Genomic DNA, 14,385 nt, shown 5'->3' on the forward strand with positions numbered 1-14,385 from the left:
CATGTATTTATTTATGAGGATTTGTTGGTTTCCAATCATTATCTCACATTATGTTTGGAAGGCTATTCTTAATATTTGTCCACATTATTAGTAGCATGTCATATATTTCTCTCTGTGTTTATGTATGTACACGTACATGTATACATACCGTCATACACTCTTTCCTTAGTTTAGCTCCAATAAAGTTATAAAAACCAGTCCAGTTTACATCAGCAAAGGTTTCGGCATAGGTGTTCTCTACCCATTTTTAAAACCACCAACTAAAATGTAACCCCTAAAATATATGAATTGAAGCCAGATTTTCAAACCCAGAAGGAGATCTGAAGTGACCCTCAGATGTGGCTCTGACTAAGAATGTTATTATGGTCAGAATGGAAGAACCTGCCTTGAAAGTAAATACCCCAATAAGATCAATTGGTTCACCACTCTAAAGCAATGAGAAACCAAACACTATCTTTATGGTAACCAAGCCGTGAGTTCACTGGAACGTCAGGTATAGGAAAGCCAGGATGAAACAAGGTCGAAGAGGATGGATTAGAAACTGTGCATGTGTTGGGGGAAGTGTTAGTATACCAAGAGCTGTAATCATGCGATAATGTTAAAAGCCACAGTCACAGCCTGAAAAGAGTAAAGCATTGTTTATTTCCAGTGTTACCAAATATTCTGTGAGAAACTATAGTCAAGACGAAAAGGCAGGCAGTTGGGGTCAGGCAGAAGCAGCGTTAGACCTCTGTTGTTACTATTAACCTGATCCAAACTTTTCTGCTCCACTAGCTGTGCCTATACTGAAGAACGCAGAAAAACGTCACTTGACTTTGAGGTCGGGATTTCACGAAAGCTTTTTCCACGAGTGTACAAGTATAGGATAACGTTGAGTGACGATGGCAGGGGAGTGGCAAAGGTTAAAAGAGAGAGAGAAGTATAGCAAACATACTTCCACAGATTACAGCAAAGGAAAAGGCAGAGAGTAAAGGGAAAGATGAGCTCAAAAGGCACACAATACTTCTTCACAGTTTTGCTCCCAGAAACTATTTCTCTTCCCAGTCAACAGGAGTAATTCCCATTTGGCTAACAGTGAGAAAGGCTAAAGATCAGATGTGTCTCTTATTGGCAATACTTGCGTTTTGAGGAACAGACTATTGGATTTCCAGCCCTTACAATCAAACATTTTTTGCTAATTAATGCAGAATTAATTTTACTTTTGAGTTAAATACATCCCCGGGGCAGGCTCAGTGAAGTCGATGCCTTCACAACATGAAAGAATTTGGCTCAGAATATTATGAGCAGTTTGTATCTTTGTGGCTACTCAGGCTGCTCCAATAACTGGCAGTAGTGCATAGTAGTTTTGAGCTATGTAGGAGAGATCTAATATTAATGTTTTTTTGTCTGCAGCCCTTTTAGTCCCCAGCTGAAATGGCTTTTGATAGAAGGGCCTTAGTCAATGACTGTTCTGAGAGAACAGTGTAACTCCCACAGATTTTATTAAATATTGGGCATATCTCTCAAAGAAGATTTATTTATGCAATATACTGTCTTCCCAATTACACAGTATATTATACAATGGAAATTATGCAATGTTTCCTTCTCATGAAGGTATGCTACATGATATAGTCATAAAGACAGAGTGAATGAAATGATAGAAATAGTCTTTCCCTCCCAAACACTAGCAAGGATGATAATAGTTTGAGTAACAAAATGTAAAATTCATTTGCAAGCCAAGCTTGTGTGTGCTATTGGATCCTAAAAAGAGCCTGAAGAAACTTCAGAGAGTTTCCAATAAATGGGTCTGTTGAATCTGAACTGTATGTACTGGACATTGGAATATGTTCCCATTCTCTTTTATTTCTGGAAACCAAATGTAAAAGATTCCCAAACAAACATGTACATGTAACAGGCGACCTGAGATGTGGAGCTTGTGCACCTTCCATCTACCTTCTCCTTAGAGAATAACAGATCTAGACTCCTCTTGAATAGCTCCTCTCTGTTCCATTAAAATGTTGTAGACACAGAATCATTTAATCTGTAATGAAGATCTGATGACATAAGGAACATTAGGCATCCCAAGAGACCATACGGTCCTTCAACTCTTCTCTGTCTTTCAGTACTGAAGCAATAAGTGAATACTATAATTGATTTTTTCCTCCGTATTCTCATGGAGCAACACAGTATTTTTCTCATTTTACAAATGAGGAACTAAAACTTAAGAGAATTGCTCATGTTCAAAAAGAAGGTCCATGGCAGGGCAAAGAACTGAAATAAGCTCTCCTGAATCCCAACTGAGTATTTAAAATAACAGCTCACCCTCTTTAATAAGAGATTGTGGATTTTTTTTAATAAATACTACTATTCAGTTTATTGGTATTTTCCTGTATTAATCATCCAATAGTCTTCTATCATCGAACCTGAGAGAAATATACTGGCCTTTTTTCGAAGAGGAAATAAGTATTAAGACTTACAGTTTATTAGAGTCTATATCTATTGAAATTAAAAATTCCATTTTTTCTAGTAGTATATTGTGGATTTGCAGGACTTGTCCTTATTAGACTTATAATAGCTTTTATTCTGACACGTTCTTGTATTTACACAAACATATTTGCCTACAAATAAAACTTCCTTTTAAGAAGTAGAAGTCAAAAAATAATCTTTAAAAAAATTCTTCTAGGGTGTCTGGGAATAAAGTTGTGTGAAAGCTATTTCATTATTGCCTTCCAAACATTTTTGTCTCAAAGGCATGAGATACTGACACTGTTGGAAACTGGACACTGAGCTAGATCAACTGCTGTTCTGATCCAATGAGGCTATTTCTACCTTTGTGTTTGCAGCTGAGAATTTTTCCATAGTCAGATGAATATAAAACTATTGAGACTGATAGTCTTTTTTTCCCCAAGCTATATTTTTGTTATCTTAACAAAGACACCATAAGACACAGAAAGAAATCATAGGCAGTTAACTGGAGAGGACAGAAGACAACTATCATGCTGGTTTAGTTAAAACTTTAGCTTGGAATCACCTGGGATCAGAAAAAAGGGGTAGAAGAAGAGCTAGTCTCTCTTTTTCAGCCACTGTAGTTAAGAACGTGAGCAGCCCATGCCAAAACAATTGCATTATATCCTGCTAGTATGTCTGCTTTCCAAACCAGGGAAATACATTTCTCCCAGAAGGTATCCTGGTTTGTGCAGACAGTGCCGCAGAATAGGAAAAGCATTATCACATATTCAGTGGAAGAAAAAACAACCAGCAACTCATTCTCAGCAAGTAGTATGGAACTCAATCAAAGCAGCTCACTAAAAATCAAAGCAAATACCTCCTATGGATGCATTTTAGTGGCATCTACTAGTATGCTGTTACATTTAACAGTCAAATAATAAATGCAGCTGGAAATACAGCAGCATTGGTGTTGGCGAAAGTTAACTCTGTTACAAGATTTACACAGTGATATTTGGCATGCAAATATATGTGCTCCAATTTATCTTATTGGTAAACACATCACTTTAATATGAACAAAGACCGCAAAATTCTGAGTACGTGGAGCAATTTGAGCTGGGATATAGTTCAGATAATTATTCCCTATCTTGGCCTTACGTGTGCAATTGGATTTATCTGAATGGTTCCCTCTAGCTTTTTATAGCCCCACTGGTAAAGCACAGGCATCTACCAGCAGGCACCTGAACACAGGATCAGGACTTTCAGTTTGTATTTGTGACCATTAGAGACAAAACCAATGCACAACAAGTTTAGGTACTGTACACCAGGTACTGTACACTGTACACCCGTTCACTGAAGTGTTCTTTCTCATCATGACTTCACTTTTCTCCAGGGAAGCTGAGAGAAGAACAAGAACCCACAGATCTCAATTTCAGCTGGTTGTTTTTTAGAGCTACTTTTAAATTTGTGCACCTCGATGATAAGAAAATTCATACTTTCTCTACCTGGCATTATCCTAAGTTTGAAGCTGCATCTGAAATATACTAATGTGTCTTTTCTATTCAGCTCCTGAACCAAGTAAGTAAGTGGTATGAATTAGAACAGTTGTCATTCTTTCAGAATGTGGATTACATTTTATTTCATAAATTCTCTTAAGGATTTTCTTACCTTCCCTCTCTCTCATTTGTAATCATATAACATTCTGGGTCAACTACAACAAATGCTTACATGGAAATGAACTATTAGGAAGTTATTAGTATTGAGCATAATTTTGTTGACATTAATGCAATTTAGAAGCAGAATAAAAGGAAGCAGTGCCAGTGCTATGCTATCAGCCAGTTCTCCAGCTCACCCTAAACAAAGCTGTGTGAGCTAGTCTGATGATCCACAGACCACAACTGAGTACCTCTGGGTTACATGTGCTTGTTGGAAAGCCTGCAACATGCAAGAACTGCTTTTTCCTTGTTGGACTGAAGGCAATGCAAGGGAGTAGTCGGAGAGAAAGGCAGCATTGTGCACTGGTATCTTGGTTAGCCATCTGCATCAGCGGAAGGATGCATATGAGAATCTTAAAAGTTGCACAGTAGGAATGAAAGTGATGTTAATTTCTGCCCATGCAAAAGTTAAGTGCTGGACAGGAACATGCAGAAGACTGAGATGGTAAAGAAGAGATGTTAAATATAGGTCAGTACGCACCCCCCTCCCCGCCCCCGAAATTGAATCTTGAGCTTGAACAAGCTCTGTTAGCTTATGCATTACTTTCTCTATGAACTATTTTGTGAACAGCTTCATTGTATTTGCTAATTTCATTTGGAGGCCTCACTCTTTCACTTTTAAGTGAGTACATTCAAGTGGATACACCATACCTTACGGTCACCATCTTTGATCAATTGGTTCTACAGAGAACTGGCTTCAAAACAAGGAATTTATGATCTCTAAATTCATTTTGCCCACAGAACTTCCAGGAGTATTTTGGGGAAGACAGACATTATATTTGATCAATTTTCCCTTCTGGTTTAACTCAGAATTCCATAGAGACAATCGAGTTAATTCACTATTCCTGTGTTTTTGTCACTCTTTAGGTGCTAAAAGATAAGTGGGGATCAGAATATATTAAACTGATGTGCTTATTATTCTTTATTGCAGTAATGTTCCTTAAATGAGAAAGCTACCTATAGAACCTGCTTTATTTCATGGGCTGTTGTGGGAAAATAAGGTATATCTTTCAAAAGGATTTTGGAAGTCTGATCAGCCTACAGATAGGAAGTTTTTGGCAATTGGGCAGGTCAGCAATTCTAATCATTGGAAATTCTGGCACACCATGGAAGGGGATCAAGGTGCCTTAGCTTGTCCTGTGGTGTCAGATGGCTTTGACAAGCAGCAGTAGAACAAAGAATGTTATTGTGCTTGAGAGCAAATTTTAGTCAATTCATTTTTGTGTATATTGCAGAAAGCTGTTGATTAAAGGCTAAGTGATTAAAGAAAGTCATTATCTGGTACTACCATGTACCATACCAAAATTCTAGCTTTTTAACTTTGCAACTAAAATTTGTGCAAGTGTCCACGTATTTTCTGATACATGTAATGGTAGTGTAACGACAGTCGATAGTCTCAGTCACTGAAACTCATGGTAGACACTGCTAAAGAAGCCACAAAATCAACTTAGTCCCTGTGGGAACCTGAGTGCACAAGTGAAAAGTTGTTGTCACCTCTTCTGCCCCTGAAGAAGGCTTCAGACAGCTCTGTGATACACAAGAGTTGGACTTTTCAAAAGTGATTAAAGTACTCCCTAAAATACTTGTTCCTCACTACTGAAGATCTACTCCACCGAGTTGTGCATAATGAGAGAGAAGCCGCAATGAAAAGAAAGCGACCTCTATATTTATTACATAGCAAAAACTTACTCTCCTTCCCATGCAGGCAGGTGTGAAAAGAGGGAGGCAAGGGAAGGTGCCAAAGAACCTTTCTCCTTTTGTAATTTCTTCATGCATGAAAGGAAGAGAGGTCAAGGTCTCATGCCTGCTTTCCTAAAGGCACACTCGAGCCATGTCCCATCAGCACACGTTGCATGCAGTCAGTATTCCTGCCACAAATAAGCGCCATAGGAGGTGAGGAGGAGACCATTTCAGTAGAAGGCAAGGCAGCAGTATTCAGGAAACAGGTTAGTTTAGATCAAACGGTCTTATACCACAGCAGAAAATGAGCATTTCCCTGTGTCATAACCAGACAAGCAGATTTACCTGGAAGGCCTTTTGGTTTTGATTTCCTACTGGCATCAGCTTTGCTGTATCTTCATTAAATGCTTATAACACTATGCCTTACTGGCAATATTGGAAAGGGCAGGGGGTTAATATCACTATCCACATCCTGCATTTTACTTTATTTTTGGCACAGTGGCTATTTAGAAGACGGTATTGTCACCAACCATTGTCCTCTGCTCAGCAGAACAGTCATGGTTCAAAATATATTCAGCGTGGACAGATATACCTGCCTATCATCAGTGCTATTTTAAAGAATTACATGACTCATCGAGTCTTCAATCAGGAACCTATTTTAAGCCTCACTGTCATTAACTGAGACTAATTTTCCTAGGCAAATCAGCAGACTTCTGCAAATGGTCAAGAAACACTGCAAGATGGGGTTGGTCAATCAGAAGCAAAATACAGTGAGATAAACCTGTTTTTAATAAAAAACCAGGGCATAACCAGGCCAGACTTGACCTTTTGCTAGAACAAAGCTAGTGGTTTCTTCAAGCTGTTAATGATTTCTCATCAGGCCTAGGTCTGCTACAGTCTCTAGCAATGAGGCGTAGTAGAATGACAAATCCAGCCCAATTTCTCCACCTTACAGAAGAAGTCTGCCTCCTACTCAGGAGGGAAAAACAAGGCCTCTTAATAGTTATATAAAGAAAGTTAAAGTTCTAAAAATAAAGTTATATAAAAAGTTAAAAAGTTATATAAAGAAAGATCTGTAACATTCATTTTCTGGGCTTGAAGATCGCTATGACAACATAAAGGCAGATTTTTGAGGAGTAAGAGTTAAGTCTAAATAGAAACAAGAAACTAGATAGAGAAATTTGACTGACAGTTTAATTAACAAAGCCCATCACTTGGGAGATTTTTTGAGAGGGACTGGACTAAGCAGTAGAAATGTGCTGTAGTAAACAATCTTGCCTTAGGGATTAATGACAGCACCTTCACAAAAAGTCTTTATCATTGCAAAAGTTACCAACTTTTGAAGATTTTTTCTATTACTTTTTTTTTCCCCTGTAATTACATAAAGAATTGAAATTCTACAAGCTTGGAGAGTGTTTAGATTCTATTTTGTATCCTCCAGGAAAAAGGATTACAACTATTTCTCTATATGATTACATGCACTGAATTTTTATCATTAAATCCACTGAAGCAGAGCTAAGGGGAAGGGGTTCCTTAATTACATCTGCATTAGTTGCATATCTGATCAAACTATGCTTTTCTGATTATTAAAAAATACCTTTAAAAATAACATTAAGTGTAAACATTGAGATATAATCTAGACATTTTCTTTTCCAATATAGTACATGCACTAGGACTGTTTGAAACAAATAGTATCTGTATTGTGTTCATAAAACATTAAGGATACTCAATTCCTATTTAAGTGAAAACACTGTATTATTACTTATTCAGAAAACCATTTGATTTGGTTGAAAATTAGAACGGGAAGATTTTTTAGTTAGGTACATTTGATGTTTATGAAAAAAGTTAATTGCCTATTGAAATTCTAAATTCTATCAAAATTTCCCATCTATAAATAAAATTCACCCACTCTGAACTAAAGTTTGATCTTAGCAACATTCAGGAAAGGTTAAAATGTTGCTCTTATTTCATGCAGTTATGCTGATTTTCCACAGGCACTAATAAGATGGTATGATCAGAACATGTTTGTGTACCCATAAGGAAAATATAAGTTAACACTGTGTATTAAATGGCATGCTTACTGAATTGCTATGGTACTTATCTAAGAATAGTGAAATGCATTTTGAAAGAAACTAGTGCTCATAAATAATACTCAAAAATCACTATTTTTTTTTACAGTATGATAGCTAGATTTTTTTTTCCTTTAAACACTCCAGTATTTGGTTGATCCATGCAAAATCCTCCACGAACGGTAGTATTTCCTTTCTTCTAATACAGAAAAAACAATGAGAGTTGGAATGAATTTTGTTCTTGTAGGGACTGCTCATATAAATTCCAGATGTTTGGAAGCAGCAAAAAGTGTAAGAGTTTCAATCTAATCTCATGCACTAATCTCTCTGATCAGAATTACTGCTACCAGATAAAGGTACCTAATCTGCAGTTTATGGAAGTTAATGGAAAAAAAAAAATTATTGAGGGCTGTAGACAGGGCTGCAACAGAGTCAACCTTCCATTGCAGAGACCAGTGTTTTATAACCAGAAACTTTTGCTTCAATCAGTGCTAAGGACTCCTAATGCAGATTGTTGAGGGCTAACATCAACTGTTTCTATGGAAACCACAAACAGTTTAATTTAGTTGCATTTTTTGTTTCATTTAATGATCAGGGCATAAACTAGAAAGGGGAGCAACATCGCTCCTCGTGTACTTCAAAGAGAAAATAGAAATATTTGGGGGCCTTTGGTATAGGTTTGCCATGTCTTGACTGACACAGCTTAAAAGCAAAGCATCGTTGTAATGATAGCAAAAAAAGATCCCATTCTAAGCACCAGCAATGTCTCAAGTGCCTTTGCCATGGGCACAAATTAATACATTGTTGCCAGAGAATGCATATTATTCAAATGGAAATGCTAAACAATATTATCAATAGGTTGTCATCTAACATCTATTAATTATGCTTTGTTTTCGCTCACACTTAATACAATATTTGTTCATTTCTGTTGTTCTTTCAACTGCTTTGTCAGGTTTATTCTAATTCAGATAACTTAAAGGTCAGTAAGAAATATAGGTAATAGGGGAAAGCTTTCTGACCAAATTTTCTATTGTGGAAAGAAAAGTTCTCTGTCTTTCAATAATCGGTTGAAGCAGTTATTGTTTTAAAACAGAATAAAGTACTGTGTAAAACAGGCACATAATTATTTTAGTTTTAAAACCTTTTATTTCAGATAAAGCATGCTGCTATATACAGAAAAAAATGTGGGTCAAAGCAAGAGCAATACAGAATGGGCAACATATTCCTTAAAACTTACATATCCTTAAAACTTACATATCCTTAAAACTTACATATTCCTTAAAACTTACAAGACGCTTTTAAAAACTTCAGTGCACCAGCAGTACTATATATCCTTCTCACTCCTAAGTCGCCTCTAGCAAAATGTCATTTCCTCACAGATCCTGAGCAACCGTAGCTATCTCTAGCTTTCATATAATGACAAATTCAGGTTTCCAACAGAAAACTTACAGCAATCGTTTCAGCAAATGACTTCTACCAGTATAATATATTGAAGAAATATAACTTCACATTGCTAATATCTTATTTCAAACGGCATCATTCAACTATGCAAACTAGTTATGTTTTACATTTAGCAAAGTCTAGGCCAGGCTCAGTTAGTTTTCCTTTTCATCTCTCTTTCTTGTACTTAATTATCTTTACAGCGGTAAAACTCAGTGAAAGTCTCATTCCTCTTCCTCCTAAAGAAATACTGTCAATAACTTCCCTCTCATTTTCTTCTAGAATTAAAGTCAAGAGAGTACAATAGTGATGTTTTCCTGTATACTGACGTTACGTTCGATATAGTAAAGGACAAAAGCTAATCTACTTTATAATGAAGAACATGAACTGGGTGGTATCATTATTTTTACTTTTGGTGACAGTGAATGGATACCAGGCTAACAACAGAAATCTACAGAAGACAGGCACTCAGAGAAAGGCCCTAGCAGTAAGTCTTTCCCGTGTGCGTGACACTCTAACTCAGGACAGCAGTTAATTTTTCACTGTAATTCTCTGTCTCATGTATCTGCCTGCTCAATGTGGGCTTTTAACTTTTAACATTAAGGATTTGCGCCGATAGGCCGTGATGCCAGTTGCGCAATTTGGCAAAGCGTGGGCTGTTACGTTCCGTTTCAAACCTTTCCCTGTGGCATGAAGAAAGAGAGAGAGAGAAAGACAGAGACAGAGAGAGAGAGACAGAGACAGAGAAGAAAGAAAGGAGGGAGAAAGAAAGGGGTTAGGGACCATGGCTACCACTCCCCTGCCTCATAACTAGGGCAATGGCAATTTATTTGGATTTTTCCCCTCAGCTTTCAAATCAGTGCAAAGAAGGCTTTGATCCTTTTTGGACCACGTATGAAAGATTTTGCAGTTGTTCATTTCTGAGAAGTAACTTGATGTAACTTCATATTCTTTGACTTGTGCTTGGTATTACAGGGCTGCTTTTGCTAGAAATGCAGTGTAATCCTATTGTTTTCCTGCCAGCAGATTCTCTCGGCTTTTCCCTCCCTCCCCCCCCACTGAGCAGTCAGTGAAAGTTAACTCCATACAAGAGCAAAATTAATGCGCATATTTTCCATTCTGTAATACCTAGGTCAGCCTATACATATCCTGCTGTCCTTCCTGTAAGGACCATCAGCCACAGGTTTCAGCAGTACTTTTCTACAGCTTTTCTCAGCATAAGCGTGTATAAGTGTTGACATTTGCAGAAATATTTCTGGTCATTTGGGTCAAAAAGCAGAATAACATGGGATTTTCAAAGCACAGTCCTGTGAAGTACTGGCCACCTCTTGCGAACACCCCTAGCTACCTTTGACTGCAGACGGGAGCGCTCGAGCAAGCTGTAAGCAATGTTCAGCACCTCTTAGGATTTAATCTCTTCTAGATGTTCTACAGTTTAAATTCAGGTTTTGTAAATAAAAAGGGGAAGGAGGAGCATGTGGGATGAGAGCACAGTCAAGGAGAAGTATATCAAAGAGAATGGAAAATAAAATGTTATTTGCAAAACGTATTTGATTCCTTGCAAACAAGGTAATTTTCCCCTCATTATTTACACCCAAAATGCAAGACAATTGTGTTAATGCGGAGGAAATGAGAGTGAAACCAGTCAAACAGCAATGAACAGACTGCGCTGGTTTTACTCCTCAGGCTGAAGAAAGCACAAAACAATAAACAGAGTAAATGCCAACAAATTCACTGATATTTCTAAATCTTCTGTTCCTAATAACACAGTGTCATGCAAGTACACTCCTAAAGGAGTCTTGATGTATGACTTCTCAAACTATCTTTTATGCTTTTAAGGAATTAAAAGATATAAAGTATTCCTAGCTGAAATGCTGAAACTTCATGACGGCATTTTTTCAAGTCACATTGGAGCATATGAGCTACAGTGGGTCTCACATGAAATTTAAGAATTCCCTTACTGCTTTAAAGATACACCCCTCCATTCAAGGAAAAGGTATTCAGAAGCATCTGTTCGGCTTGAAATGGATACCATCTTTCCGGAAAATATTCCGTAACAATCACCACAACAGCAATGGAAAGTTTTCATAGCAAGTTATAATCTTATGTGTGCCTTCAAAATAGCATGAGCAAAGGACAGTCATGCAATGTGCTCATTAATGTTAACTGAAAGGAATATTCTGCCACCTGAAAATTGCCGAGCTTTATGGGTTCTGTTCAGAGCATATGTCATCAAGTTAGGAGCAGCAATCTAGAAGTGACTATTATGTAAAACAATTCTGCCAAAAATAAGCTACATGTTTTTGGGGTTTTTGTTTTTTTATTTTCTTTTTCCCCAAGTGTTTGGAAGAAACCTGATCACCATTTCATGCCGTTCCTGCTGACTACACTGAAGAGCTGACACAAAGAGACAAGAGAAAGCACCAGAGAGAGATCGCTCACAGCATGCCCCGAGACCAAAATTCCCCACACTGTGAAATCTCTGGCAGTTTAAGTTTTGGAACATGAAGGATTTTTCCAGAATGCCAGCACAGCATGGGATTAATGCAACACTGAATCTGGCAAGAGTCAGGTTCCACAGTTCCATGGAAACCTTTTGCTTTCAGGAGCCCAGGAAGCCTTCCAGGTGATCCCCAACTATGGGCCTGGAGAAGGATGTGGTTGTACAGGCTGTCTGGAGTAGATACTGAAGAGGAGCTTCTACTCCCATTACTGTGCTGGAAGAGTGGAGTTAAAGTATGGATTCTGTGCATCTGACATAGGTCCTTCCATCCTTCACAAAACCAGGAATGGCAAGGGCCTTGCCAAAAGATTAAACAGAAGGGGTCCAGTAGGCCCAGAAGAGTAGTACATGATGGATGCATGCATAACCAGGGCTGTTGCTACCAAATCTGCAGTGGAGCACGTGTAACGTTTGAGGTAGGTACCAAGCCACCAAGATGGGGCAAGCACTATCAGTTAGGTAGGAAGGAGACCCCATTTCATTCCTTGCACCGGAGCTCATGCCAATTGCACGGTACCCCTATAACTACCTAGTATATATTTCCTTCTGCCTCTGCTACCAATGAATGCCCTTAAACCTCTTTCGGTAATCCAGCTCTGCCTAAATATACTCATAACCATAACTGTCCTTGTGAAAAAAAGGATAACACAGTGATACCTCAAAACTGCAGAAAATGTGCAAAGCACAGTGGATATAGTCATGTACTTTAAGTTACACTGAACAGAACGTGCAATTTACAGATGTTGATGTGTTACTAGATAATTATTTTCAACATATCTGATACCATGTTAAGTTTCCAAAATCTAGTATTTTCCAAAGCCACAGACCACAGCTAGAAAGATTATTTCTTTAAAGCAACATATTACTCTCAGATGTGTATGGGGGACTGTTAAGTTCAGCACAATGCTTGAAATCCCATCATAATAAGGATTTGGATGTATGCTACTACATCAAAACAGGTAATGCACAATACATTTAATAAGAATTAGGCTTGCACATTTGAGGGCAGAAATAAATCCATGAGAGATATAATGTCATGTCAAGCCTGATGTTCAGGCACCTAGCCATGAACCTCGGTGAACTGCAGTGGAAGGTTTATAGCAAACGTAAACTGAAAGCATATTTATAGTATTTTCACAGGGAAGACGACAGACATCTTTCTCACTGATTCAACATTTGTAACTTGCACTGTGATTGAAAGCTCAAAACCTTCATAGAAGCCACATGGCAGTAAAAAGAAAAAAAAAAAAACTAACAGAAAAAAGAAAAAGATGAGAAAGTGGATTGAGTGTCAAACACATCGTGAACTCAGCCAGCGGCTTAGAGTAGCTAACGTGATATAGGGATTTGAAGTATGCAAACAGAAAATCAGGCTTGCATGTAGGATGCTCTGATTCAACTGCAGTTTTTAAGCTCTACATAAGAATCTCTAATAAATCTATTTCCCAGCTGTGTAGGACAACATAACATGATGATAAGTCTTTAATTCCTTATTATTATCTCTGAACATATCCACTTTTTCAGCGTTTTTGATAAATGTATTTGTTTCATATGATCTATCCACTAGCAAAAGCAGTCCTGTGCTTCCATAGTCTACAAGTTTGGGTTGTATTTATTCCAAACAAAATATAAGCAAACGATTATGGGTATGGATGGAAACAGCTCCTTTACTGTTTCATTTCAGGAGAATCAAATGTCAATCACAGGATCATCCAAATAAATTGCTCACAAATTTCTGTGCCATCACAACATTCTATATTTTCATCCAGTTACACAATCAAGTAGTTACACAGGGCTTGGTCTTGGGAACTCATTGCATTCACACACCCAGTAAAGTACACAAAAGTTGCATGTGCAGAGAGCTTTCAGATTTGAACACACGCTTCAGGAATTTTTCACTGTCTTTCCAAAAACATGCTAATTTGTTATCCTTTTCATTCAAATGCCTCTCACTGATAGCATTTTAATTTTAGTGATTTTTAAGTAAATGTATTAGAATATTTTAAGACAAAAAGATAATAATGTACATTCATATTAATGCTGTTTTAAAACATTATTTGGTTATCAGTAAGGAGAAAGCCACATTTTTCACAGGGAGTTGCCTACCTTGACCTCCTCAGGGCTTCTTCATCTGGATCTTGCACTGCAGGCAAAAAAATGTTTCAGTTAAAAAAGAAAGAAAGGAATTGGCTTTATGATGAAATTATAAGTTCTTTAGAAACGTATCAAAAGCCTATCTAAAGGTGCATTCATGCTGACTTTGCAGCCCTAGATTTTGTAAGAACAGCATGAAGAGGAGCAGTTCCCTAGAGCTAGGAAGAAGGATGTTAGGAGAAAAGTAGCTATTACAACTACTTTCTCATTCATTTATTAGCAGTGTTTCACAGCTGCAGGCAACAATTCTACAGAGAGGGCCTGCTGTTTTGTAGGAAAGCATGAGAGGCAGCAGCAGATTCATACGTACTAAGTATTTCCCCCTGATGTGGGAAAGGTCCCTGAACTTCCTTCTCTCTAGATGAGAAACAAGCTCTGAGGTTAGTACCAGGTGGTCAGG

General features: G+C 37.7%; 1 protein-coding gene across 5 annotated transcripts in view; it reads right to left on the reverse strand.

Annotated features, from left to right (window-relative positions):
* Window positions 1-14,385, reverse strand: part of LDB3 (LIM domain binding 3) — a 135,383-nt gene that overhangs the window by 35,507 nt on the left and 85,491 nt on the right. For 4 of the 5 annotated variants that reach the window (XM_075505250.1, XM_075505248.1, XM_075505247.1 and 1 more), the window contains one exon: window positions 13,938-13,974. In XM_075505250.1, coding sequence (XP_075361365.1) covers window positions 13,938-13,974 — 37 coding nt within the window. Of the gene's footprint in view, window positions 1-9,659; window positions 10,012-13,937; window positions 13,975-14,385 lie in introns of those variants that run through there. The other variant, XM_075505249.1, reaches the window with a different exon arrangement.

This window comes from Mycteria americana, chromosome 6, assembly GCF_035582795.1.
Source record: "Mycteria americana isolate JAX WOST 10 ecotype Jacksonville Zoo and Gardens chromosome 6, USCA_MyAme_1.0, whole genome shotgun sequence".
In the NCBI taxonomy this organism is placed as follows: domain Eukaryota; kingdom Metazoa; phylum Chordata; class Aves; order Ciconiiformes; family Ciconiidae; genus Mycteria; species Mycteria americana.